General features: G+C 40.7%; 1 protein-coding gene across 2 annotated transcripts; it reads left to right on the top strand.

Annotated features, from left to right (window-relative positions):
• Window positions 1-1,062: 1,062 nt before the first annotated feature.
• On the top strand, window positions 1,063-27,317 carry LOC102207423 (zinc finger MYM-type protein 4-like). 2 transcript variants are annotated; one of them, XM_013912302.1, is made up of 29 exons: window positions 1,063-1,329; window positions 6,120-6,747; window positions 8,985-9,037; window positions 9,112-9,261; window positions 9,765-9,828; window positions 10,129-10,325; window positions 10,456-10,580; window positions 11,332-11,566; window positions 11,675-11,890; window positions 12,531-12,681; window positions 12,865-12,980; window positions 13,078-13,431; window positions 13,516-13,666; window positions 14,018-14,193; window positions 14,291-14,462; window positions 14,651-14,770; window positions 15,090-15,133; window positions 16,366-16,498; window positions 21,998-22,110; window positions 22,200-22,311; window positions 22,398-22,649; window positions 23,016-23,092; window positions 23,522-23,654; window positions 23,736-23,887; window positions 23,984-24,098; window positions 24,283-24,540; window positions 24,635-24,746; window positions 24,828-24,896; window positions 25,221-27,317. In XM_013912302.1, the coding sequence occupies exons 1-29, from the start codon at window positions 1,291-1,293 to the stop codon at window positions 25,369-25,371; spliced, it is 4,668 nt and encodes a 1,555-aa protein (XP_013767756.1). In that variant the 5' UTR covers window positions 1,063-1,290; the 3' UTR covers window positions 25,372-27,317. The 2 variants fall into 2 exon arrangements, with proteins under 2 accessions (XP_013767756.1, XP_013767755.1); XM_013912301.1 differs by having other exon boundaries at window positions 21,995-22,110.

Raw genomic sequence — 27,317 nt, 5'->3', positions numbered from 1 at the left:
GAGATGGTAGAGGTGTCTGAGCGGAGGATGCTGAAGAATCTCCTCAGCATCACGAACAATTCACTCTAGCCCATGAGATCTTTTCTACTTGTGGCTATTAGACTGTACAACTCCACATCCACACTTTAAAATATCACACTCCTACACAATCTCAGCTGTTCTTTACCAGATGGAAGGACCGTTATTATTTTTACTGCAGTAAATATATATATTTACATATATATATTTTGCGCAAACACACTAATACTTACGGTAGGGTCGTACATTTAAATAGCACGACCCTGTCGGACAGGAGACGCAACCTCTGAAAGGATTAACTGCAGAGGGCAACTTTAAGGAGAGAACTGTTATAGTAAGGTGTGCACCTCCAGATAAGCCTCGGTGCTCCTTTGGGGACTGACTGTCCAAGTCTGTGGAGAATTATCTGAGTGATTTCACGCCATTCCTCCACAGATATCTCCTTATTTTGGTGTTTTGATGATGGTGGTCGAAAGGGCTTTCTAACAAAATCTCTTATTAATGTAAAACTGGGTTGACAGCTGGAGACTGAAGGCCGTGGCACATCATTCACATCATGTTTATGTAATCCTGGGAGTGATTCTCCATTAATAATAGGTGATCAATCAAAACAGCTCTGCGCTGATTTGCACTGTAAGGATCAGGTTCTTTAATTTGTCACCCACCTGACAGTATACTGACACATGCACATAAATATCCACTGTGTTACCAAACTGGGGGAAAGGAATATGGAGGATGCGTAGGAATGATGAAACAAACGCTTGTCATTTATCTTCAGTAAGAAATGCAGCATTTCATAGTCACTTACAAATTGGGTTTACCGTAATCACCACAAAATAGCAGCAATACAAAAATTGGCCATGGAGACTGCTTTTTTAAAAAGCAAGTGTTTGATGTGTGAGTTTGAGTATTAAAAACTAAAGTTCAAGACGTGCTTATAAGAAAAGGCTGCGCAGCGCTACTTGACATTTATGATGCTTACAGTTTCATGAGTAAAAAGAAGGGAACGCTTATCTAGTCATTAAGGTAATCTTAACCCACATCTCTTCTATGAAAGTACTTTTGTTTCTTCTGTAGTAGTCTTTGGATTCACTTTAAAAGTAGCCTAATATACAAGTTTTTTCCCTACGAAGTGAACTCCTCTGCGTCTGTTGTCGGTCCGCTCGTTTCCTCGGTGAACTGCAGCATCCTCTGCATACATACATGACCCATAACCCCGAGAGGAGGTAGGCGGCTGGGTGCGAAGCGCGGCGTCTGCAGCATAATTAGAACATGGCGGACTCGGAGGAATATAGACTTAAACGATTAAAGGTAAGGCATTCACAACCAGGCTGTAGTTATAGCGGCACTCAATTGGACGCTAAACGGATTAGCTGATCCAGCTACACACTGTGTTGTTTAGTTGTTGTGGGCCGGTCGAGATTCGCACATTCAGGCTAGTGTTAGCGGCTAGCTTGCTGCTTTGCTATTCAGTGCTGATGCATGCCGAGAATTTGCGGAGCAGCAAACGAACATGTTGAGAACATTGTGTCCACGAGCCTTTGATGTGCACCTCGGGAGCTTGTTATTAAGCCAGCCGCAGACCAACTTTTGGGTTGCAGCAGTGTCCACGTAGCATCGGCCAGGACTGCTGAGAATAATGAGAAGTGGGGGGTGTATTGAAATTATCTGTGGCTACATTAAAGCCGTTTTTTGCGTGAGGAGTGTAGCCATCACCAACCTTATTTTTTGGGGTGTGTCTGAACTCGAAAGTATGAGTGAGTTCAGAATATGGCTGAATTTTAAATGGAGTTTGGTGGGACCCCCCCTTCTTTCATACAACTAATAATTAGACATGAGGCCTGGAGCCTTTAAAAAGGCACTAAAACGTGAAAGCTAACGTTTAACTCACATTAGTCTTAATGATATTTGTATAATTAAAAGATTAGAAGCAGGGAAATATTATTACATTTATATACAGGTACCAGAGTTATAGCATACTCCTGTTTGAAGAGTGACCTGGTTGTTACATTTGATGGATGCCTAATCAGTCAAACTCTAGGGGGAGGTCCACAAGCAACCAGGCGTAGGCTTCAAAACTACAAACACAGAGCAAATGGCTTCCAACGTGGATGTAGCCCAAGTTAGCTGACTTAAGTTAGCCCTACAACCTGTAAACTCCGCATATACAATTGTGGTCACAAGTTTTCATAGACTCATCATGGGCATAAATTTCATGATATTTTGGGGATTTTTAAGTATTTCTTTGAACTGTTCTTTTTCCAGCATGTAATGACTGTACAGCACACATCTTTAATGACTTTAAAAACCAAGAATTGGGTGCACAAGCTTAATGTGTTTTGGATTTTTTTTCTAATCCATTCAGGGTCAAATTTATACATATACTCACTTCCATCTTTTAAGTGAGTGGTGTTGAAGGTTCTATAAATGAAGGTTCTTATCTTGACATGGCCAATGTTTGTTAACTTCTCATTGGTATACATGATTGACTACAACTGTGTGTCGATTACATCGACTACCAAAATCGTCGACGACTAATATAATAGTCGACACGTCGTTTGAAGCTTTGTAAGATCCAAAAAGACGCAGGAATAAGTAGTAGGATTTAAGTGTAATAATGGACTAAAACAGAAGATGGCAGCACTGCATGTACAAGGCAAGGCAAGTTTATTTGTATAGCACAATTCAACAACAAGGTGATTCAAAGTGCTTTACAGAGACATTAGAAACAAAAACAAATAAAAAGCACAAAGATGCCAGCTGCCATTAAACCCCGAAGAAGAAGAAGCAGTGTCCCAGAATTCATAGCGCAGCCCTGCTCAGTTTCCAACAATAGCGGCAGCTAGTTAGTTTTAATATTACTCTTATTATTCTTTCTGGGTCACAAAATAAACTTTTAACATATTTTCAGGCGAGAATGTAGCTGTGTAAACCTGAAATATCTGCTCAGTTTATCAAGACACCACATATTTTCAAAAGCCCCCCGACATTTTCGGAGACATCTGTTACCCACCAGCTTGATGGCTAGCCGGGGTTCAAGGCTCACTAGAGCCGTGAGAACACCGGACTCCCGGCAAATCGTTTTCAAACCAACCGCTGTCTATTGCTACTCAGGTTAAACATGATATATGTCACTTAATGTTATTGTTTGGCTTTCTCAGTATTTTATTTGCTCCTGAGTAAATCGGTAAATTGGCTCAGATTAAAGTTATAGTTTTTACACAGCTGAATAAACATTAAGCAGACAAATGATTATCAGAAGTGTGAGATGCTCGAGAATATACTCCGGTGCGATGTTCCCTCTAATTTTTCACGTGTCTGAGCGAACACACAAACTCCCTGAGCGGTCCCTTGGACCACTGTGAGCAACAGTAGACGTGTGCACTGTGGTCACGCCAGCATCTAAGCTAACCAAGTTACATGGTTTATTAAAATAATTAAATTACAGCATTTACATTTATGTTAGACTACTTTTAAGTGCTTTAACCCACTTACAATGAAAATTTAAAAAGATCTTGTTCATGACCTGTGTAGTATGTTAACACTATTGGAAGTAAAAAGTAAGTAAAAATAACTTTAACTCCAATTTTGAAAACACCACTTTGTTGTTGTTGTTGTTGTTGTTGTTTTTTTATTTTTTATAAAGCTTAGACTTGTAGTATGCGTCTGTGGTCTGGGAGAGAGTCCTGTAACTGTCTGCAAAATACAGTATATAATGACCATTGTTGGGCAATTAATTATATAGTTACTTCTACATTACATAAACAGTGGATGAAGGAGGAGAACTATCTCCAAAGTCTTCAACTTCACCTCAACTCAACCACTAGACAGCTCAAACTCCAACAGGACAACAATCCTAAACATCAAAACTGGTTTTAGAATTGATAAAACTGGCTAATATTAAACTTTGGAATGGCCTTCCCAAAGCCCTGAGCTCAATCCTATTGGAAATTTGTGGACTACACTTAAAAAGCAGGTTTTGTGCCAGCAAATCAGCACATTTAAATTAACTCTACCAATTCTGCTAAGAAGAGAGGTCAGATAAAAAAGCTTGTGGATGACTACCTAAAGCATCTACTAGAACTGCAGCTTGCCAAGAGACGTTTAAACACATTCCAGTAGATGTGTATCTAAGAAAAAAAATCAAAAATTCATTCAAAACTGTGCACTCTGTGTTCTTGTTCATTCAAGTCATTAAAGATGTATGCTGTACAATTATTCAACCCTGTCAAAAATAAGAAATCATTAATATCCCCCAAATTATCATGATAGTCACACCCATGATGAGTGGATGTAAACTCCCCTACTGTAGTTAAATGTTTTTTCAAAAAGCTGCTGTTAAGGCTTATTTTTTAGAATATTTAAGACTGCTTTTAAATAATACCTTTAAAGTAAGGTTAAGACATTTCCTCCTCTTTTAGGAACAAAAGAAACATGACCTCAGTTTGGAAAAAGTATTTGAACAAGTTTTGTTTGTGTGGTCCATCATCAGTGTGATCATCTTCACCCGTGGTTGTTCTGCAAGAGCCAGGTGTTTATACCCTGTGCTAATTGGCCTTGTTCATCCATTATAAACTACCATGAAACTGGTCAGCAACTCCCATTTAACAAAAAGAAAATTATGGTAAAAATGAGTGAGGTGTGCGCAGAGAAACGAATAAGCATTGTTTATTTGCACACACTGGGAAACTCTGTTTGTCATATTAGCAAACAAATCAATGTCCCGTCCTCCACAATTCAATATATTATCAGAAAGTTCAAAAATGATGGCCTCATTATTGAGAACAGAAGACGCTCGGGCAGACCCAGAAAGACCAGGACAAGGTCCATAACTGTGAGTAACATCAAGAAAACCCTCAGAGAGTCACATCTCTGCTCACAGAGAGAGAGTGATGAGAAGGTTGCATTTTTAAGAGTGATTAGATAAAACATCTCTGCCAGTGTAGGGGAGCCATTTCAGTTCCTGTTATTTTATTTACAGAAATGTGCCACAATTCAGCCTGGAGCCCAGCAGAGGGTGTGCTCAACATAATCCTCATTCCAGAATATAATGATTTACTCTTGATTCTAGTTAAAAAGTTGAAATGTAAATTTTTACGAAAAATAGTTTTGATAATATGTAATTGAAATAAAACGGCACGTGTCCTTAAACTCGTCTTGCAGGGAAGGCTGTTTTGTTTTTTTTCCCCACAAACCCATAACACTCGGTTAAAAATGGGACATGCTGCCTTGACGATGTACAATAGGTAGCTCTTTGAGGCATAGTCAAACTACAACAGAAGCTCCTGTGTGTGCGCACAAAGGCCACTGGTTGTGGTGAATGTAAGATACTGCTGTCAAGAAGTTGCTGGCTCAGTGGGTGCTGTAAAGTGTCTTATGGTCTTTACCAACAAAACCAGCGAAGTCTGAAAATCAAGCTTTACATTTCGTCCCAGTTACAAGGTAAAATTATCAGATTTGGGCTACAGCTCCACGGGTCTGATAACTTTCGATTTCATGGCCAGGTTTTCTGAGGGTCCCACTGGGTGTCCATATGCTTTTTGGGTCTTAATTTTGACCTATGTGTCTGTGTTATCATCTTAGGCAGGTTTTCGTTGATTTTTTTGTATTTTTCTTTAAAATGATTGTTATTTGCTTGGATGTTTTATTGTCTATTGTACAGAAATTCATACTTTTTTAAAGTCATAATCAAGAGTTTATTTTCTTACCATGGGAGTCTCTGGGGACTGACTCCCTGCTAGATGTTTTTAGATTAATGAATTATAAAAACATCTTTGTGCTTTATTCAAGATTGGCAGAAATAACAGAAAAATGCATTAACTCGACTAAGACACCAGCAGCCAGTCATGCTACGTGTTTGGTTATCTCTAGAATATGTGTTTTTAGTCAGAAAACTGGTGTATGTTAAACTAAAATGGCACTTGATGCCTTAATTATATCTTTGATTGTGTGTATCAAGTTTCTTAACTAATTATCCAATTTGGGGTTGTATCCAGGATGTATTTTATGTTTCCACTGAACATATTTGGCCCTTATCTGTCAAAAGTTGTGTTGTATATGGATGTGAAATGAGAAATAATAATGATCTCTCTCCTCTGCAGCATGAGGAGCACATGTCCAGGGTGTTTGACGAGGTGATGGGGTTGGGGGACTTCGCCGACTCCTCCAGGGACTCCAATGCATCTTCCAAGAGTGGTGGACAGGATGAGACGAAGGGAGTGGACCAAACCTCAGGACAAGAGGAACAACAACCAATGGAGGAGGAGGAGGAGGAAGAGGAAGAGGAGGAGGAGGATAGCAACAGCAGCAGGAAAGAAGAAAAGATAGACAAAGGGGCGGGCGAGTCATCACCTCCTCGCATTGCCTCGCCCACCTCTGACCCACAGGATTCTTTTAAAATGGGGACCAGCGAAGGGGGAGGTGGACGAGGAGGAAGCGGGGCAGCGGCCTTTGATGATGCGCTGGATGGCCTTCCTTCATTTGGGCAGGAGGAAGATGATGAAGACTGGCACTTTGCCCTGCCCATGGGCACCCTGGAGGATGTAGACGTGGATAAGGCCGGCAGGAAAGGTAGGCAGCAGGAGAACAGCGAAGCTCCGAGCAATACCTTTGGTTCTGAGCCAAAAGTAGGGGAGGCTGAGGAGGAGGAAGAGGAGGAGGAGCAAGAAGAGAGGGCAGGGAGCACCGGTTCCGCCAACACCTTCCACTCGTCACAAGACAACAGCAGAGGTAACGCTGCTTATTTTTGAAGGACACGATAGTTAGTGACTCATCTGTTTGCTTTTTTTTTTTTTTTTAATTTCTACTCCACTGTTTTTATACAGTTAGTCACAGAGCCTACCATTCAGCTCATAAAACAGTCTTTGAGTCGAGGGTGGAGCTTAATAAAAGTAAAAACCCTCATGAAGTCACAATGGTGTCAATTTAATTCCGCTTTATCTGTGGAACGCCAGATAACAACAATCGTCGCCTCACGGCACTTTATAGTGTAAGGTACAATAACAATATGTTATTACTGCATATGCAGGTCAGTTTAGATGTCTTTCATCTGTGAAGCAATTATAAGCAGATGATTAGAAGAAAAAGTAAGAAAAGCAAACAAATATTCAGTAATTTAAAATATCACATAAACAGTATGCTTAGTAAAAACGAGGAACCTAAAAAAAAAAACAAGCAAAATAGTAACATTAAAGTGAGGTTGTAGTATTTGCATTACAAATTTAAAAAGGTAGTCCTAAATAAATACTTTTTAGAAGAATATAAATATTAGTCGAAGCAAAGGACATAAATAAAAATACAGTGATTTGTAGGCTCATGTCATGTCACACACATTTCTAATAACAAGGGGAGGGAAAAGCTCACAATCTGGCAGCACTGTCTGATTACGTCACAAAACTTGACAATTAAACAAGAATGAATGGCAGCATTTGAAATTTAATAGATTGACTATTTGAAATCAAAACATTTTACTTGCAGACTGACTGTTTTAACAGCACATGGATGGGGCTTCTCAAGTGTAGAAGCAGCCAACTTTCATAACCTTCACTAACTTCGAGTGATTTGGGGACTTTTGAGGCCGAAAAGTGGTGAAAGCAACAGAGGTTACCTGTTACCAGCACAGAAAAGTCTGTTAAGCCTGCAGGTCTGCAGCTAACAGGAGTGAAACGCCAGCTATTTCTTTAAAGAGGACAGAATGAAGAGAAGCCTTATAAGTGCAGGATGTTCTCCTTGAAGCCTACTTCTTTTAGTCCAAGAGACAAATGATTTGAATCCCGGCGAGCTGCTCTGCAGATGTACCTCAGAAATGTGAAGACAGGAATGAGGTTAGCTCAGACTCACTTTATTTTCTAATTCTACTAAATGATTTAGAATTTGGGAAATATCTGTGCAGTGAGGTAAAGGACTAAAATAAATATGTTTACCATCTGCTTGGATCATCATTTAAGATCCACTGAGCCATTAGAAGTTGTAACCTGCACATGTCCTGAAAGAAAAGTGAAAATGGTTTCAAAAGGTGTCACAGATTTAAAAACAAAAACCCTGTGAAGTACACACAGTGCAAATACGTACATATGAAAAATATGAATACTGAATTCCTTCTTCCAATCAAACCCACTCCGTTGCAACAGATGGCTGCCCCTCCCTGAGCCTGGTTCTGCCAGACTTTTCTTCCTGTTAAAAAGAGTTTGTTTCTTTGTGTTATTGTGTCTTTACCTTACAATATAAAGCGCCCGGGGAGCTGACTCGTTGTGATTTGGTGCCATAATTCAGTTGAATTAAATGTAACCTTATAGAGAGTAAAAAAGTGCTAAAACATTAATTTAACAAGTGCATGTCCATGCTACAATTAGAATAAGTGGCAGTCAGTTCCTGTGTGTGACCAACAACATATCGATTTAATGTAATATCAATATTAATACCACATGAATCAGAATTTGTTATTTTTGTGAAGTTCCAGGGGTTTAATGAAAATCTTAGCATGGATTTTATTGTTTAATTTGTTTTTGTTTTTTTTCCCTTTTTGTTTTTTTTTTTTTGTTTTTTTTTCCTCAGAAAATCTTAGAATTTAGCATCTGTTGGTATCGGGTAATGCACTGACAGAAGCTCTCAGTGGAAGTACTGCCGGTCAACAAGCCATTCTGAAAGAAGACAAGTTAAACAAGAACCTGTCATGAATCCAGATTTGAAGTTTTTAGCTCAAATCATCAGACAGGTACAGCAGAGTGTCTACAGCCATCTGTGAAACACAGTGGAGGCTCCGTCAGGCTGCTTGTCAGACAGTGGTGTTGGGACTGATTACAAAAGCAGAAAGGGATGTAATACCATCTGGAAAGGATCTTGATTGTCATCTATTTCCTCTGCAGATCATATTTGTTCCAACTTATTTAAAGTGTTTACTAAAAAAATAACGAAAACAATAATACATGTCGTTTTTTGTTTTGCTTTTTTCCCCTATCCATGTTTAGATGCAGGCGTTCTGAACCAAACAGAGGAGACAGAAGACAGTCAGCAGGGAGAGGTGAGGGTTGGAAAACACTGTCAGTTAACTGCCTTTTCAGCTTGGGTAGTTATGGACTCTTTCTATTATTTCAGACGTCAGAGGCAGCTCCGGTGGAGGACAGCAATCCCCCGATTTCTCCGAGTGTGAATATAAAAGAGGAGCCTATTGATGAAGGCTACGATGCTGCGTTATTGCCTCAGAGCTCCATCAGGCAGATCAAAGAGGAGCTCGAACACCAGGAGGTTGGTATAGAGAGAAGTTAAAGATTACCTCACTGTATTTGGATTGAAGCTGCTAACAGACTATGCATTGTTATGAAACAATTTAGACTCATTATTTCGGTCATCAAGTTTAAAAATATCCCACCCAGTCCCCTCAGAATCAGCCGATTGCTTTTGCACAATAACATGTCAAATTTTATTTTCACACCATGTTAATATTTTCACAGTTGCAGGCCTTTGAAGTGCAGTGATGTGGGTTCAAAATTTGTGTGCTTTTAAATTTAAGTCATGTTTTTCAGCATTTTGGAGCATAGGAGCAATATGCCATCCTCTTATATAGTCACAGCATGAAGATCAAATTTTACCTGCCTTCATTAAATATACTGAAGTTATTGTACCAAAAATGGCTGATTCTGAGGGTCTTTTTAAATAAATGATCTTTTGACCTTTTTGATGTGATTTATAGCAGTGTGAAAGACAGACAGAAATGTGCAGTCTGATTTCTTATTGTTTTATTGTTGCAGGAGGAGCTGAGGATCAGCTCCGTCTTCTCCGTAGGTGGAGGCAACACCTTCACCTCTCCTACCAGTGAGTGCATTTGTTTTAACATTAGTGGTGATGTCTTATACACTATGTTGTAGTTTATTTGATTTTAACTGTAATAACAAGAATTCAAATTGTGTTATTATTATTATTATTATTATTATTAGTCCTGGTAATAATGCACCATAGAGTTTCAGTGAACCAAAGAAGATCTTGGTGTGAAAATTGGCCTGAAATTGGACCTAATGATAAACCACGGATTAGTGGCAGAAAGGAAAAATCTGCGAATTATCTAAGGGTTAATAAATCTGCCTGATAGCTTTGTTAACCTCTTGTCCACCTCAGTGCCAGCAGCGGTTCCAGCCCCGACTCCGACTGCCATTTTTATCCCTGGTAGAGGAGCTGTCATACAAGCCATGGCTTCCCTCCCCGTCAGACCTCCAATTCCAGTCCCAACTTCAATACCAGCTCTGACACCAATACCGCCGCGCCCACCACAACCCCCAGTTCCTGGTAGCGTTCGCTGCAGCGGTTGCTCTAAGGTATTAATGCAAAAATGCACATTGTTAAAGGAAAACTACAATTTGAAAAGCTTCACGTAACTCTGTATTTAACTTATTAATGCTGTTATTTGCTGAGAATATGTACAATGTTGTGACTTTACATTTTCAGGTTCTGCTGAAAGGTCAAACGGCTTTCCAGAGAAAAGGATCGACGCAGCTCTTCTGCTCCACTGTATGTCTGACGGGCCATCTTCCTCTGCCCACTAAAAACCGATGCTGTTTCCAGTGCAACAGGTACACACTTGTTTCCACTGGACATCGATATGAACTCGCTGCCTTGTGGTGCTATGAAAACCGTATACGGATGGTCACTTGAGAGTCTTAACGAAATGCTACATTTGCTACAAATGCTAAATTTTACATGATCTACTTTTAAATTTTTTAAATATCGCTGAAATGTGAGACCCTTTAGTGCATAGCATAACTTTCTCCCTTTGCCTCTATTTTCACATTGCTTTGGAGCAGCTGGTTTTCCCCTCACTTTTATTTTAAAATTTCAGTTGTTGCGCCGTCCAGTCTCATTGGTCATTGTGGGTCTGCTACTCCAGTTTCATTTGATGTCATTCAGCTATCGGACAAACTTAAAACTCAATCTATGATTTTAGGTGGCAGTGATAGTCCTTGTTCTGATTTGGACAGCAAGCCGGCAAAAAAAGGGCTTCCCGTGCTACCTGTGAATCAAAAGATTTGATTTATTCCATTTAAACCAGCACAGGGATCCACATGTCAGAATTTTGAATCCTCATTTTTCTGCAGCGTTATAAGCAGTAGTTTTTGAGGGTTACATATGAATGCTGTTATATTTTATGCAATTTGTTTGTATATTTTGTATGCTTTGTCCAGCTCATGCACTGACCTTCAAAACAGCTTAAACTTTCTGTTAGCAATCCACAATGGCAGGACTACTCAGGCCCTATGACAGTGTACACGCATGGGTGATATTTTGAGTATGTGTTGTTTTTAGTTCTTGTTTTACTCTTTGCAGGGAGATTGTTCAGCCCAGGGACATGATCACAATCCCAGCAGACGACCGCACCTTCATGCACTTTTGCGGCCAGTTCTGTTTGTCCGTCTTTAGACACAAGAAGAAACAGACTGACAAGGTTCCTGACAAATGGGCTGATAAACAAGTGGAGAGAAAGCCAGAGAAGCCGCCAGAGAAACCGGCAGAGCTCCAAACTGACAGACCCTTCTGTAGTGTCTGTAAAGTCTCCAACAAGGTAAAAGACTTCACGTGTGTAACATAAAGATCCAATTTTAGGTCAGCGTCTCTTCATTTTGGTTGTATTTATTGCTTCTCCACGTTTTGATTGTGATCATCTCTACAGCCAATTGAGCACGAGGTCACCCATCAAGGCCGCCTACACAGACTCTGCAGCGACGCTTGCTTTGTAACCTGGCGCAAGATACGTCAGTTAGCTATGAACTGCTGCGAAGGCTGCGGTCTTTACTGTAACACCAAATCAGGTTCCTGTCAGACGCTCACGATCGAGAAGTCTCAGCTCAACTTCTGTGGTCCCACCTGCATTAGCACCTACAAACAGGTATAAATATCCTTGTATCAGTTGAGATGAGATAAAATAAGATAACCTTTATTAGTCCCACACGTGGGAAATTTGTTTTTGTTACAGCAGAAAGTGGACAGTGCAATGTCAAATAGAAAAATTAGAAAAAAAACACTGGAATAAGATAAGAATAAGATACAGTTCTATACATTTTGCTTTTTAGAAACATGTTGTTTATTTATAACAAAACCTGTTTTTGTTTTTTTGCCACCTTATTGCTCAGGGGCAGCTGTGCCCCCTCATATGTGTCCAAATTATCAGAACCTGCTGAATTTTGAAGATGTATGCTTTACGAATGCTAGACTTGAATTGATGTTTTGGCGTACTTGGGTGGTTCAGTGGTTTGCCCTGTCATATCATATAAAGGGGGATCTATCCTGGGCAGTGTGAAGTTTTTTCTACAGGAGTTACAATAATCGATCCAACTTCTTAGTTTTAAAAAAGTGTTTTTCATAACAAAATGTTTTATAGTCAGTCTCTTTGAGCAAAATGGGAGCAGCACAGACTCTCCTCGCAAGCACAGCTGCTGCTTCTGTGTGCATATATGCATGCATCTGTTCTCATTATTCATTATGTCAGAAAAATCATGCTCGGCACCCTCGTATCGTTTCCTCCACAGACCTGTAGAAAGACAACAGAGTGCGCGTACTGTCACAAGACAGTGGTCGTGTCCACAACCATCATGGAACGAGACCAGAAGGGAAAAGTTCAGCTTTACTGTTCTGTGGTCTGCGTGGAACAGAGTCGACCACCTCAGCATAATCTCACTGGTATGACACACACGCGTCCACATGTGTCAGGGTCATGTCACAAGCACAGGGTTTACAGCAGTATATTTATTACAAATTAAGATACCAGGCATGCAGAATAGAAAATTATTAGTTAGCCTCCTGGCTCCATTGGAGGAAGAATCTCAAGTTTTTGTTTTTAATGACTGTTTTATTTTTTTGCAGGTACTCCATTCCCATGTTCCCTGTGTAAAGTGACCGCCGTTCCTCAGTATCACCTTGCCATGGTGGATGGCACTATACGTAACTTCTGCTCCTACACCTGTGTGACTATCTTTAGGGTAAAGCAACAGTGGCATTAATAAATTTAAAGATGGCACACATTGATGGTCTAAGCCGTCTTGTAATTTTTTTTTCTTTTCCCTTAATGTCTCATAGAAATCTGGCCACATATCCCAGCCAGACCTGACCAATGGAGCCTCTTCTCTCAGGGACCCCTCCGTCAGAGATGCCCCCAAACCGGGGCCTTCTGCCGGAGCCAGCTCAGTCCCTCCCGTCCCTCAGGATTACCCATCCTCAGTTCCCTATCCAGGTAATCATCCCAGTCATACCTCAGTGCCCCCACTAGTGCCTCCCCATCCGGCCATCTCCTCCTCCCCTTCTGTGCCAGGACAAACGCAGGCCGGTCAGCCAATGAAACTGGCAGAGGGCCGGCTAGGTGACACCTCCAAACTGACCTGTCACCAGTGCAGCAAACAGTTCAACACCAAGCCGCTATTATTCAGCCACCAGGTAAGTAAACTCACTCATATTTTTCTGCATGACCAGTGCCGCACCATAAAAAAGGAATATACTAGTTGTTGTTTTTGCCTGCAGGGTCGAATTTCTGTGTTCTGCAATAAGATGTGCTGTGAGCAGTATAAAACCCAGAAAAATATCCTTGCTGTGTGCGAGTGGTGTAAGCAGGATAAGGTGATCTTTGACACCATCGTCTACAACCAGCAGGACCTGGTCTTCTGCAGTGAAAGTGAGTAATGCTCAAAGATGGCCTTCATCCTGTTCTACACTGTTGATGCTAGTCAAGTTTCGTCATGTTGGTTACTAAACATAATTCAGCCATGTGCCGCTCTATTGCTGTGATCCTTTGCAAATCCTTCTCATCAGAGGTCATCTCGGTTATTATTTTTGACCCTCAAACTCTAACTCACAATCTACTTGGATTTTTTTTGTAATTTTGAAAGTACAAGATAATTCTTATCTCTTAGGAACTATCTGAATTTTCTCTCTAGCTTTTCTCTCTGTTTTAATTTCCAGATTTGATTGCTTAATTGTGTTTGCAGTAGTGCTGAGGTAATACCCCTCCTGCTGTGTTTTCCAGACTGTAAGCTGCTCTTCAAGCATGACCTGACTTCTCGTAGCAAGGAGCATGTCTGGCGTCCCTGCACCTACTGCTCTGGCATTGCACAGAAGATGCTGCACAGTCACTACGGAGGCAAGCTGGAGGAGTTCTGCAGACCCCACTGCATGTCCCAGTACACTGTACTCTACTACGGGGTGAGAATACGGCTGCCCCACTGCACTATACACCGAACCACACGATGCCTCTTGCAGCGTGTTGAATGTGGTCGTGTCTTCCTATGTCTTGGTGCAGATGGGTCGGTGTGACAGTTGCAGGAAGCAGGGCTACATGACGGAGAAGCTGCAGTGTTTGGGTTCGGTGCGTAACTTCTGCAACCTGCCCTGCCTACAGCAGTACTGCCACCTTCACTTTGAGACGAGCCAACACAGCAGCAGTAACGGGACGGCGCCACAGACACCATATGGTAAACAATGTTCAAAACTGTAAAGCTGCACATGAAAACGCGCAGTAATTATTTCAAATCTGCAAAAATTTAGAAAGCTACAGAGCTACTTCTCAAATGGTGTTTAAATCAAAACAAACCAAGTAAGGGCTGCGTGGTAAACACTGAAGCATCTGGGTGAAGGGATTGCATTCACTCTCTACTTCCAGCTCCAGCTCCAACCCAACCCCACCACTCCTCAAAGATGAATCCAGTCATAGCTGACGTTGTTTCATTGGCCAACGGCTCCGCCACACAGCCCAGCGTGTCAGCAGATACCACTCTGACTGGTTAGTACATGCACACATCCATAAAACCAGTGTCCTAATATTCTAATATTTTTTGTGTATTTAGTGTCTTTAGATTTGGTTTTTAAACATTTTATCCTTTCTAGAGTGAGTATTTGCAATAAGTGAGAAGCTCTCTTATGTAAATGTTTTCTCTGTAATAAGCACAGTACAGCTATTTAATAAAGATAGCTACCGCTAAAGCAACTGATAATATTTAAAGTCATTTAGGTTTGTGTTTGTGATGTCAGATCATATTATCATATTATTAATTATAACCATATTATTGGGGTTTTGTTGTTTGTCTGTTTGTTTGTTATAGGAGCTCTACCGACCTCCAATGTAGACGGCAAGAATCTCGACCACGTATGTACTGTTTCTGTGTGTATTTGTTCTCTCAGGTTAGATGATTTTGCCTGACATTATTAGAGAGGATCAATTGTCATCTGTTACCAGGCAAACTCCAACGCAGCAGGTTGCTAAATACACACAGGCCTCTATTCTGTTTCTAGATTATATGTGGTGTATATGCATTGTAAGCATGTTCTTTTCATAGCTCTAAGCCACTTTACTCAATAGATCGGCCGGACATCACGCCGCCCGAAGCTTCTGACCATCAATTAACTGACCGAGCTTCAACTCTTTAATAAGCACAAAAATGCAATGTGTATAATGCATAAAATGATTGCAGTTGCACCTGCAATGAAAGATTATTATGTGATTATGCTAACACCTGAAATACAGACTTTAATGTAACTTCAACAGCTTCAATAAATGCTTTGATGAAATGACAATTAATGCAATAGTAATGATAATGGTTATGAATAGTAACAGTAAAATAATTTCCTAATCTCCACAGTATATTACTGGGTCCATTTTCATTTATTTTCTTTACTCTGTGGCATTCTGTACTCAAGTGTCAACTTCCCGAGCATGTTGCAAAGATCGCAATTAACCTCAGCAGACTCTGTATGAAAAATGGCTGTAGCCACGGCGACATCATCTGTCACTTGCATTTTTCATTGACCTCAAAGATCTAAAAAAGAATCAATTTAAAAAAAAAACTGTTTTGTTGAAACTACCTGAAGATTTTCTCCAAATGGTGCATCTTAGATACTTCACCCAAAATTTGTAATCATATTTCAAGCATGCTGTGTAAAGAGAGTCCACAGAGATCAAACGATATGTATTCACACTGTACAACTAAGTGTCAGTATGCAGTCCGAGTGACTCCAGTATCCATTCCTATTCTTAATGATGCAGTGAGTGAAGAGGGGGGAGAGAGTGGGGAAGACACGCAGAGGGTCATCTGCTCAACCTGTGAGCTAAACTGGTGCCCCAGTATCCATTGTTATTCTTAATAGAGCTGTAGTTCAGAAAGGCTGAAACCTGATCTTTGGACTTGCAGAGAGCAGTTTCACATTAAGGTGGCCTCAAGATTTACATCTCTGATGTCAAACAGCACAGACTGCTAAAAAAATGGCACCCTTTTTGACATTCAAATGATTCCTGTTGGAGAAACTGTCCACTGTGACAAATTTATGATTATGAGTCAGATCCGCCTCATTTATTGTTACTGTTTGATACTTAATATGCAGGCCAGTACCCAGACTGATGCCATGCGTGTGCCTTCATCCCGTCGGCGTCAGATGAAGAACAAGTCCGTTCTCTGCAGGCCCTTCACCATGGATCAAGAGAGCATGTGCCAGCTGCCTTCCACTGAATCAGGAGGTAATTGCAGGAATGACCTCAACATGTTTTGCCTGTTGATTAGTGAGATTTGGGAGCTGAGCTGCACCACTTTCAGTAACTTCCTGACAGTAAAACTCAGTACAGCACAGCAACAAACACCTGGTGAATACACAGTGCACTAACAAACATGTACCGGTAATGCACCTTTAAAAAAAATTATAATTTCTGGAAGTTTTTAAATGGACATATGTTGATTTTTACACAAACCTACTACATTGTCTTTGTTTATTTTGGGTGTTTTACAAGTCACAGCTTTGCATGTTTGTATCAACAGCAATGATTAGATAATTTAAAAGATGTTTTTCCATATATTTAAATATTTATGAATCCCAGTGTCCTTACTTCTTACTGGAAAACTGTTCCATTAGCATTACCAGTGTTAAATTTATCAGCATTATTCCTCCTGTCAGCCAACAACAGACAGAGAATCAATATTTTATGTATTAAACGTCTGCCTCACATAAAACGAATATTTTATATAAGTCAACATCAGGGTCTCAGCTTAATTTTCTCAACTTTGTAAGATGAAATGTTAACAAAAAAGAGAAACCAGTATGACTCAATAAAATTGTTTTTCCTAGTGAAACTTAAAAAAGGGAATCAAGATAAATAATATAAAAGTTATTCACAATATTAAAAATAATCATGTTCTTTTAATGCTGTTACTGTGAGTGCAACAGGGTTTTTTCTAATTAGTTTTTACTCTTTATGTTTTTGACTTTGTGCTTTCAGTTTTATTTCATTTCTGCAAGTTTTCGATAGTGGATCCGTACAGTGGCTTTGAGGCGTCAAATACACTGCAAGTTAAGAAAACACCAGCAAATGGCACAAAATCACATAAAACACAATAAAAATGGAAATAGAAAAACCCAATGTGAATTTTTTTTTCTATTTTTTTCTGTGTATTGTGTTGTTTTGCAACATTTTTGTTTGCTGGTGTTTTCTTAAGTTCCTGTTCGACCTCTCAGGGCCACTGTAGGTTGGCTGATTTTCTTATAGATTTTATTGTTGTAAATATTTAGTTTGGGTTTAGTTTTTATTGTTTCAGTCCTTCAGTGTATGAGAGGCGGCACGGACATTATAATAAAAACACTAAACTGAAAGTGTTGTAGACGTTGAGACAAGTCTCAACAAACACTTTCCCTGAAGCATCATCAGACAGACTAAAACTATTATAGTTTCCTCTTTGTTTTTAATTTATTTAGATTTATATAAAGTTTAGCTCAGTGGGTTAATATTCTGATAGACTTGCTACCATTTGTGCCATCATTCACTAAGAGTTGGCATTTTATGTGTATCAGTCACTGCTCCATCTAAACACCATGCACCTAAAATAAAAATGAATCCTATGCTCAGCAGCAGCGTTCCCGCAGTCCACAGCTGGTGTTTCTTTTTTGATATTTTTTTGTTCTTCAGTCTTTGCTCACAATTAGCTGTTTTTAACAATTGCACCAGCTCTGCTAGATAGCTCCTCGCAGTCTGACCAACCGTCAGCTCAAGCTTCCACGCCACCGCAACCGTGCCCAAAATGTCAGGAAGAAACGCAACTGTGTGATGGCTTGCCAGCGCGTCTAACCGGGCGCCATTTCCTGGGCAAGAGAGAGACTTACTCAGACTGCAAGGTTTGCAGACAGCACAAGAGGAAGAGGGTGGAGGAAGAAGAGGGAGCGGAGAAGAAGCAGAAGAGGGCAGAGGATGAGGAGATGGAGAAAAAAGAAGAAGAAGAAGAAGAGGAGGAGCAGCTTGAAAAGACAGATTGTGAGAGCAGGAGCGAGCTGTCGGGCAGGCAGACGTCGTATTACTGTAAGACGTGTTCAGGAGAGCCCAGCCTCTGCCCCGTGCCCTGTTTTGAGCTCTATCACACCCGACTGATCTACAAAGTGATTCCCGAACTGGAAACTGAAGGTGAGTTTTCCGAGCATACACAAATTCCCTTCTGCTTTATAACATGTAAAGAATAAAGCTTGTGCATTCAGCATGTGTGAATGTTTGTGAGTCTTACAACAACTTACAACCCTTTTTGTTTGTTTGTTTGTTTGTTTTTTAAACCTGTTAATGTTGTGCTTGCGTGATTTGTTGAAATGAATTTGCATTTTCCAGCTGACTTCTTGAGAGGGTCGAGTGTGTCACCCGAGTTTTTCTCTCCACAGCCTCCTGATCTGCCAACGTGAGACGCTCTCCTCCTCTTCCTCCGCCTCCTCCCCTTTCCCCCCCGAGCTCGGACACAGATTGAAAACTACAGGGTTTAACTGATGTTTCCACACTACTTCATATATATATATATTGTTTTGTTGTTTATGATTACCTCCAGAGCCTTAAGAACAAAGGCAAAAAAACCTCATTTCAGTACTTTTGTGAATTCATACTTGTAATCTGGCACTACAAAGAAACGATGCACTTAAAGGGGCTTTCTGTGTATTTTTATATGAAGTAAAGACAGCAATATTTATGACCTAATCACATGGCTGAGTATTTTCTTTCTGGTATGAGTATTTAGTTTGTATGGTGGGTATTTGCAAGAGATCCACAAAAGACAAATCACTGACCTTACTTGTTTAAAAAAAAAAGAAAAAGAAAGAAGAAGAATTGTGTCAAATGATTAAAACCTGTTATTAAATTTAATTTCTTTTTTTTTAATTATTATTCATGATGGCCCCTCATCCATACTACTATTCCTCCATTTCCTGTGATGTGAGAGTTTTTTTTCTTCTTTATAAGCTGAAAGGTCATTTTTTTAAAAGTCTTCTAGCTTCTCAATAAGCTTCTCATGAAGATGATACCCCATTTGGAGGCATGTGGTTTTATTGTGTAGGATGGTGACTGCATTAAAGAGGACCCTTTTCTATATATACTGTAACAACTGTGGATGCTCACAATTAAAACAGCCCGTGACTTCAGTTTATTTGCAAGTAAAACATCCGGCTTCAGACTGCTCTTAAGAAACATTAAGTTTCAGGCTTTTTTTTTTTTTTTTTTTTTTTGTAACTCTCAGCTCTGTACAGACCCCACCCACCTGTTGTTAAGATCACAGGGGAGGGGGAGGGGCTAAAGCGGCTACATTCTGAGGGATGCTAGAGCGAGGGGCTGCAGCCAGGCCAAGTAAAAGATAAATGGGGATTATTTTCAACTGTGAATCATGCAAAGCTACTTTGGTAGAGTTCCGGAGTAAAAATCTACAACCATCTGCTTTAAAGCATTGGCATTAAATACTTGAATTATAAAAACAACAGATCCCCCTTTTACAGGTGAGGAAATCTATTAAAATCCAGCTGGAGTATGTGAGCAGTTGAAGGTTAGTAAATCCCCAACTGAAACCTCAGGTAGGCGTTCATCTTTGAGGGTAAAACTTGCGCTCACTTCAATGTCTGACCGGTCTCGAGTCTGGCAAACCTCATTCATTCGTTTATTTGATGTCAGTCTAACTTTATATCCTGTTACACTTTGTTTGATATGAATGTGTGATTCATGAAAATTACGTCACTACTGATGCAGTCTCGCGAACCAAGTTTGGTTTCAATTCTGACTTGAGTTGAAGTCGAACTGATTCCAGCTGTGTGTAACATTACTGAACTTTATTTAATGACCCATTGTACACTGTTTTATTTTTAATATTTATTCCACTTTGCTGTATGTGCATCTGCATGTTTCATTTCCTCCTCATTTTCTCTGTTTTTTGAAAGTTTTGGTTGAAAGCAAGGACTGCAAATAAATTATATTTGCGAGAAAAAAAAGCCCAGTTGTGATGGTTTACTTTTTTTTTTTTTTTTTTTATTGACATGTACAAATTTAAGATAACAGACATATTTGACCCTCACCTCGGCCTCTTGCCAACAAATCCTGACAAAATGATCAGGATGGAGCTCAGACTCTTAACATTGTGGCTCAGTTAAGGCTGTTAATAGTTTTAAGAGCCTTCTGCTGGGATCGACATGTGTTACAGGAGGTGTTTTGTGGCCCAAATGCCACAAAGCATCTGATATTTGACTCAGGTGAAATACCTACACTCCTCTCCACCTAATGAGGTGGCTGCAGGTGACTTACAGGTCTCTTGTTTTCGTCCTTTCGGCACATTTGGGTCCTCTCGGCTGTTTTTCAGGTATAAAACAATCAACAGTAACAGTGTCTTGATAAAATATGCATCTTAAACATCTAAAAAGTACAGTCTGCATATATGTGAGGATGCCAAAATAATGATAAGTGTCAGTGAAGCAAACCATGCTCGCCAGAGGTTTTTTTAATAAGCGGTGGGACTTCACGATGGTCTTATTTTCTTAATAAAAATAAAAACATTTGGACATTTTTCTGAAATGAAACCAAAAGAATGATCATTTTGAACTGACATCAACATTTGATGTTTATTTCAAAATCAATTTAATCATTGAAGTGATATTAAGAAAGGTTTTAAAGTCTTACATTTATTGTGATTATGTGAAGGTTTATTGCTATCTGGGATTTTTTTCAGTCTGAGTCCTGACATGAGGCAGCTGGCTTTATTTGCCATCCCTGATGGTTCAAAAATGCAGGAGCAGTGATGAGAAATCATATTTTTCTGATGGAGTGACCTGACACTCCATCAGAAAAGTTAGTCACATCTCAGTGGCGACATCTGCTGGCCACATGTTTGTTCAAAAATCAAAAAACTGCTGTTCCAATAAATCAGAAGACTCTGCAAACAGCAGATCTTTTGGTGTCACATTGGTAGCATTTTACCTTTTACCATAAGACTGTGAAAGGAATCTCTCTTTCCGCTTTTCCCTGTGTCCACATCCCAGATTTTCTCTGTTATTTTTGTAGCCGACTCCGTCAGTTGGGTGGTTTTTGCTGTTTGTTTCTGTGGGTCACCTATAATCCTAATGATCAGCTAGTAGCAAAGACAGTTTGGTTAGGTCCAGAGCAGCTAGTAATGTTGGCACCAGCAGGATTACCTTTTATTTCATTCACATGTTTTTATTAATAAATGCCACCTTTTTGTACACATACACCTACTTCTGATCCCTTTCTGGAGTGAATTAATAACAGCTGCTCCTTAGAGTCTGACTGTGACTGTAAGCTCAGTAATCTCAGAGGATTAATTTTTATTAGTTGTGCAATGAGTATCGTATGGGGAAACAGTAAAAATTAATGGTAGCTTTTTTTATCAATTTCATCAGACAGGAGCACAAACAGCTGGTTAAGATGAGGCCCCGACTAAGATTAAAAATGATTATTACAAACCCTGAATCATGGGAAAACTACTCGAGTAGAGTGCAGGAATAACGTGGAGCTGGGAAGTATTAAGGGGTCCACTTTTATTCCTCTTGGCTAACCCCAAACTGTCACTTTTTGGTCTCTTATAAAGTTTGTTTAATTGACCTGTGATGTCACAGTGACCCACCCCTGTGTCTCACCTTTAATTTTCCTCTTCTTCAAATCATTTTCTTCACATAAAAACAAGATTAACTCTTTCTTTATCTCCCTTTCATCCTCCTCTGGCAGCAGGAGAGGAGAACGTGAAGGTGTTAATGGTTCCAGTCCCAGTGCCGGTCTTCATTCCAGTGCCTATGAACATGTATTCCCAGCACACACCTGTTCCACTGCCTATGCCCATGCCTGTAGGTCCTCTTACTTTATATTCACAATCTATAAGGTTTAAATAATCGTTTCAGTAAATCAAACACTTCTTTCCATTTTTTTCTTTAAGGTTCCAGTACCCATGATGGTTCCACCACTGAACAAGGACACGAAAGATGCAGCTGTCCAGTCAGAGGCTTCTTTGGTGGAGGAAGAAAAGCAGAGAGATGAGTCCGGTGCAGGTGAGCGTTCTGATCCTGGGTTTAATAGATGTAACACTTACAGCAGTGTTTTCATGATCCTCTGGGTTTGTATGTGACTGCTCTAGACCAGAACACCGCTGAGAGTGGAGACATGAAGTCTGAAGTGGTCGCTCCCACAATCCCTCATCACGGGGAAACTCTGAGGGAAGAAGAAGACCGAGCTGACCTACCACTTACTCAGACTTCAGAGAAGAATCCAGAGGCAGCTGATCCAGAGCCAGAGACGAGCCAAATGACAACCGACCCTCCTGCCAGCTGTGCCGACGATCAACCACCAACCTCCCCGATGATGGACTTGGAAAATGACTTCCCTTCTAGTGAGATGTGACATCACTGATAGTCAGCTGAAGAAAGCATAACATATACTTGATTCAGATTTGCTTTAGCAGTATATGCTAAGTTCAAGAAGAAATCCAGACAGACAAGATAAAATATAAAAACAGAAATTCTCAGTATGATAGCTCCATAAGTTTGATTTTGGAGGGTTTTTTCTTATGTTTTTTAAGCTGCTTCTCCTTCCAGACTCAAACCAGGAATCCTGTGCTTGTTAGGTGAACATTAAGCCACTAGATATTGTGGATGATTAATAGATATTAATAAAAGAATAGAATTAATACAGAAGAAAGATGAAAATCATCCACTAACAACAGAAGCAGGATAATTGGAAATGTTTGTTTTTGCAGAGTCGCTGCATCAGAAGTCATGTGCTCCACAGCGAGGAGTGAAGAGACCCAGAGAGGGCTCGTCCGGCCGGAAACGGGTACGACATAATTGATCACGAGTCTCTTTTTTCCCCCTATGATGGACTTTGGAATTTGCCAGCTTATTTTATTACTTGTATATTTTAAAAGACAACGAAAAATCACCTAAGCTATGTTTAATCATTTATGTTTTGAATTATACTGTAAGAGCATAACAAATCTTCCATGCTTCTATTTCCACTATTGCCAGTCAAGGGTGCTTAGGGAATTGTTTTAAATGTGGAGGCACTGGGCAGAGAACCCATTAGGATGTGGGCGGGGTTTATTTCCCCATACCCTGTCTGATTATGTTGCTGAAAACTCCTACTGATCCAAAAACCAGGACTCAAAACAAAGAATGCTTCCCTGTACTTCCATGTTATGTTGTTATGATGTTTAAAATGCACCTAATTTGGCCATGAAAAGCTTTTTTCCCATCAACTATCCAGGGTCGGAGGAGGACTGGTTCTCTGGAGCGTGGCACAACCATGGCACTTTCTGCCACCTGTAAACTGAACCACCTGTATGGGGTTAAAGCCTGGAGAAGCTGGGTCCAGCAACGCAACAAGCAGCCACAAAAATGTGAGTTTTTTTCCTGGTTCTTGATTAATTTTCTGTTTAATCTGCACTGCCTGCGCTTTACCTTCATTCTCCCCGTAACAGCCGATCCAGTTCAAGTGAAAGAAGACGTCCTTGACTGCAACTCCGCTGAGCTGAGCTTCGGTCTGTCTTGCTTCATCAAAGAAGTGCGACGGCCCAACGGAGCACCCTACAGCCCGGACAGCATCTTCTACCTCTGTCTGGGGATACAACAGGTGCCCACAAAAAACTGCACAACTGGTTTCCATCATGTTTCTTTATTTTTCTCCTAAAACAACCCTCTCTGTCCCCCACCCTCTCTGTTTGGACAGCATCTGTTTATGATGGGTCGCATAGAGAACATCTTCACCGACCAGCTGTACAATCAGTTTGCCTCCGAGATCTCTGGCATGCTTCAACTCTGGAAACCAAAACTACTACCTAGTGGTACGATGAATAAAATAGATTTTATTCAATTATTCCTCATCTATTTTCTTTAATAGACATAGCATTGTAGCAAAAATAAGAATTAATTCACTCTAGGGTATTATCTTGATACATATTAGTATGTTTATCATGCTTTAAGCACCAACCAGCAAACAAAAAGATCCAGACATCTCTCTTCCTCCAGGTGGCGTTGTTTCCTCCCGTGTCGAGGAGTCCTACCTGTGGGAGTGTAAGCAGCTGGGCGCCTATTCACCCATAGTGTTGCTCAACACGTTGCTCTTCTTCTGCACCAAATACTTCCACTTCAACACCGTGGAGAAGCACCAGCGCCTGTCTTTTTCCAACTTCACCCGCCACTCTAAACCCTGCAGCCGAGCCGGCAAAGTCTACTACCTCCAATTCCAGAGAAGCAGTGCCAGTGCGCCGAGCTCTGAAGAGACAGGTGGGCGTCGTTGACTGAAATCATGTGAATGACTTTAACTAAAGTATGCACAGAAGTAGAGATCAGCTGGGTTTTTGTTTCCCGTTATGTCCAGAACGACTCAGAAAAAGGCAGACGGAGAACGAGGGGGACCTGGAGATGATGGAGAACGTCACCAACCCTCTGCACTGTCCTGTCCGGCTCTATGAGTTCTACCTCTCCAGATGGTGAGACTCACACACAGACAAAATTGCAATCACTGCTGCAGGAATGAAAACTGAGCGCATTACTTTCTTTGTGCACCACAGCCCGGAGTCTGTGAAGAAAAAGACCAACATGTTTTACCTGCAGCCCGAACAGAACGTCCACACACACAGGTCAGAGCGTCGTTATTACCCCGAGCTTAGCTGTGAAACCATACGTGTAGGCGTTGCTTCTTGAATTGGTTATGGGTGTCTTGTTATTTTTGTTTCTGTATTTTCTACAAAAGTAACACTTCAGCAAGCATTTCAATGCTGTGTGATCAACACAAGCTAACGAGACAGAATTTCCTTGTCATTTCCCATAATTTTTTTGAGGTGAAAAAATGTGAAATTTTCTGTCCATAAAATTTCACAAAGATCAGCAAACAGAAAAAACTTTATGTTGACACTGTAAAGTGAAAATAATGTTTTTTATCATTTCCATTTTAACCTCAACAGTCCCCACTGGTACACTTCTCAGCCATTGGATGCTGCCACTCTACAGAGCATGCTCACTCGCATCTTGGCTGTCAGAGAGGTTCAGCAGGAAGAGGAAGCAGTGGTTCTCGCGTCCTCGTCTGCGCCTGCTGAATGTGGCGGCTTACAGTGATGCCAAGCGGCGCTCGTCCCGCTCAGAGTCCCCTCTGGGACCTGTTCCCTGAATTAAAACTGTGCTCATCGGTCACATCGGACGGAGGCTGACAGGGAAACGGAGCGAACAGAGACGCGATGAACGGACGCTTCGGGTTTGTTACCTCAGCAGCGGTCACAGAAACGCACAACGAGTTTACAAACATCTGATGTTATTAGGCAGGAATCTCTCACACAGCTTTCAGTGCCCGGGACGTCAGATGTGCTTTTTATTTCAGATACAGACTGGTGAAAGGTGACGCCCATCTGAGTTGTCTTATTAGTGTCACCTTTTTTTGCTTCAACCCTTTTTGTGGAGAATAGTGAACCCGACGCAGAAGGTTGCCTTTCTGGCAACACGTCACATGATTGATAACAGCATTTTGAGCAGATACTGTTGTGTGTTTGTGCACTGCTGCCCCTCAGTTAAAGGGGCTGCTTTTTCCAGATCATTCCCTGGAAGCCCCGTTCTGTCCCTCAGTGACCCTACAACTTAATTTTGAGGAAGATGATGAAGTCACAGAGCGCCGGGTGTGACGACAAGGGCGGATGCTGAGCAAAGCTTGTGCTGGCGTGACTGGTGATTGATGCCACTCGCTTTCAGATTTATCCAGAAGTTTCTGCAACTGTTTCTTCTCGTTATGAGGTATATTTTTACCACATCTGATACAGATCTACAGCAAAAAGATGGTCCCAGTCCACCTGGAAAGTGTTTATCCATTTGTACAGAAACTGGTTGGAGGTGCACATGCTAAATCCCTAAAATAATTATTTACACCTGCTGCTAGACAAAAAAAAACATACTCGCCGTATTCAAAGCAGCTGGTTGTAGCGCCATCTGTCGTTCTTCTTATCCAGGGCCGGGTTGTGGCGGGAACAGCCTAAGCAGAGAAACCCAGACCTCCCTCTCTCCAGCCACTTCCTCCAGCTTAATTGGAGTTAAGCTGTCCCGATAGGACATGCCTGGCGCACCTCACCTAGGAGGTGTTACCTTGACATCCCAAATACTCACAGAAAGGTGATTATTAGGATTAAAATTTAATTTTATGCATTATTTCAGCTCCTAATGTCCCAAAAATGGAAAAATTTCCAGAAGAAATTGTGAAATGTACTAAATGTGCTATACTAAAAATAGCAAAATTTAGAGAAAATAAATGAAATTTAGGCCCATTGCAAACACCGCCACAAGTCTCCAGCGGCCGTGTGAACTATTCGCAGTTCACAGTGAATATCTCTGCCTTAAAAAGTCCAACTCGCTCCTGACCTGATGCGTTCAGTTTTCAGCTGAAAATTGTCTGTACCTGAACACCGAGCTCTCCTCAACAACTCATTTTGACACAAACGTTTCGAGGTCTCCCAAAGCTAGTAACGGGACTTCCAGCGAGAGATCCAAGAAAAGCCAAAATTCAAACTTTGAAGGGCAGATGGGCCAAATGTCAGGTGTGGTTTTTTTAATATATTTTATGGACAGACCTTCTACTCACACCTTGTATTTTAATCTGTTAAACTGCATTACATGTCGAGTGTAAATCCCGCATCATACCCATCACTTTGGATGTGGATGACTCTTAATGGTTGAGATCTGATTAAAACTTTAAAGGGAACCTATTCTGCTCCTTTACTAAAATAGCTTTGCATGATTCGTGGTTCAAAGTAAGCAACCCAGTTTCAAAGCAAAACATGTAATAGAGACGCTGGACCACCTTGGTCATTTCTCGCTTTGCCTCTCCAAAATGTGAAATGGACACACCTGCAGAAGTTGCATTACCAGCAGGGGGAGATAATGTATTTAAATCCACAAAGTCGGTAGTGAGCAAGAAAAGTATGAAGTACATACCGGGATCCTTAATCTTTAGAATCGATTTAGCTCGGGGGCTAATATGTATATACATGTAAATGTGTTAATAATGTCTGTTTAAAAACTTT

Source organism: Pundamilia nyererei, unplaced genomic scaffold (genome assembly GCF_000239375.1).
Source record: "Pundamilia nyererei isolate P.nyererei 1_Seehausen unplaced genomic scaffold, PunNye1.0 scaffold00086, whole genome shotgun sequence".
NCBI lineage: Eukaryota > Metazoa > Chordata > Actinopteri > Cichliformes > Cichlidae > Pundamilia > Pundamilia nyererei.
This window is presented reverse-complemented; position numbering and strand designations above follow the sequence as displayed.

Coding starts and splice junctions, on each gene's coding strand:
- LOC102207423 (XM_013912301.1), top strand. CDS start 1,291: ATGGCGGACTCGGAGGAATATAGACTTAAACGATTAAAG. Junction 13,432..13,515: donor CGCTATTATTCAGCCACCAG/GTAAGTAAACTC, acceptor TTTTGCCTGCAG/GGTCGAATTTCTGTGTTCTG. Junction 13,667..14,017: donor CCTGGTCTTCTGCAGTGAAA/GTGAGTAATGCT, acceptor TGTGTTTTCCAG/ACTGTAAGCTGCTCTTCAAG.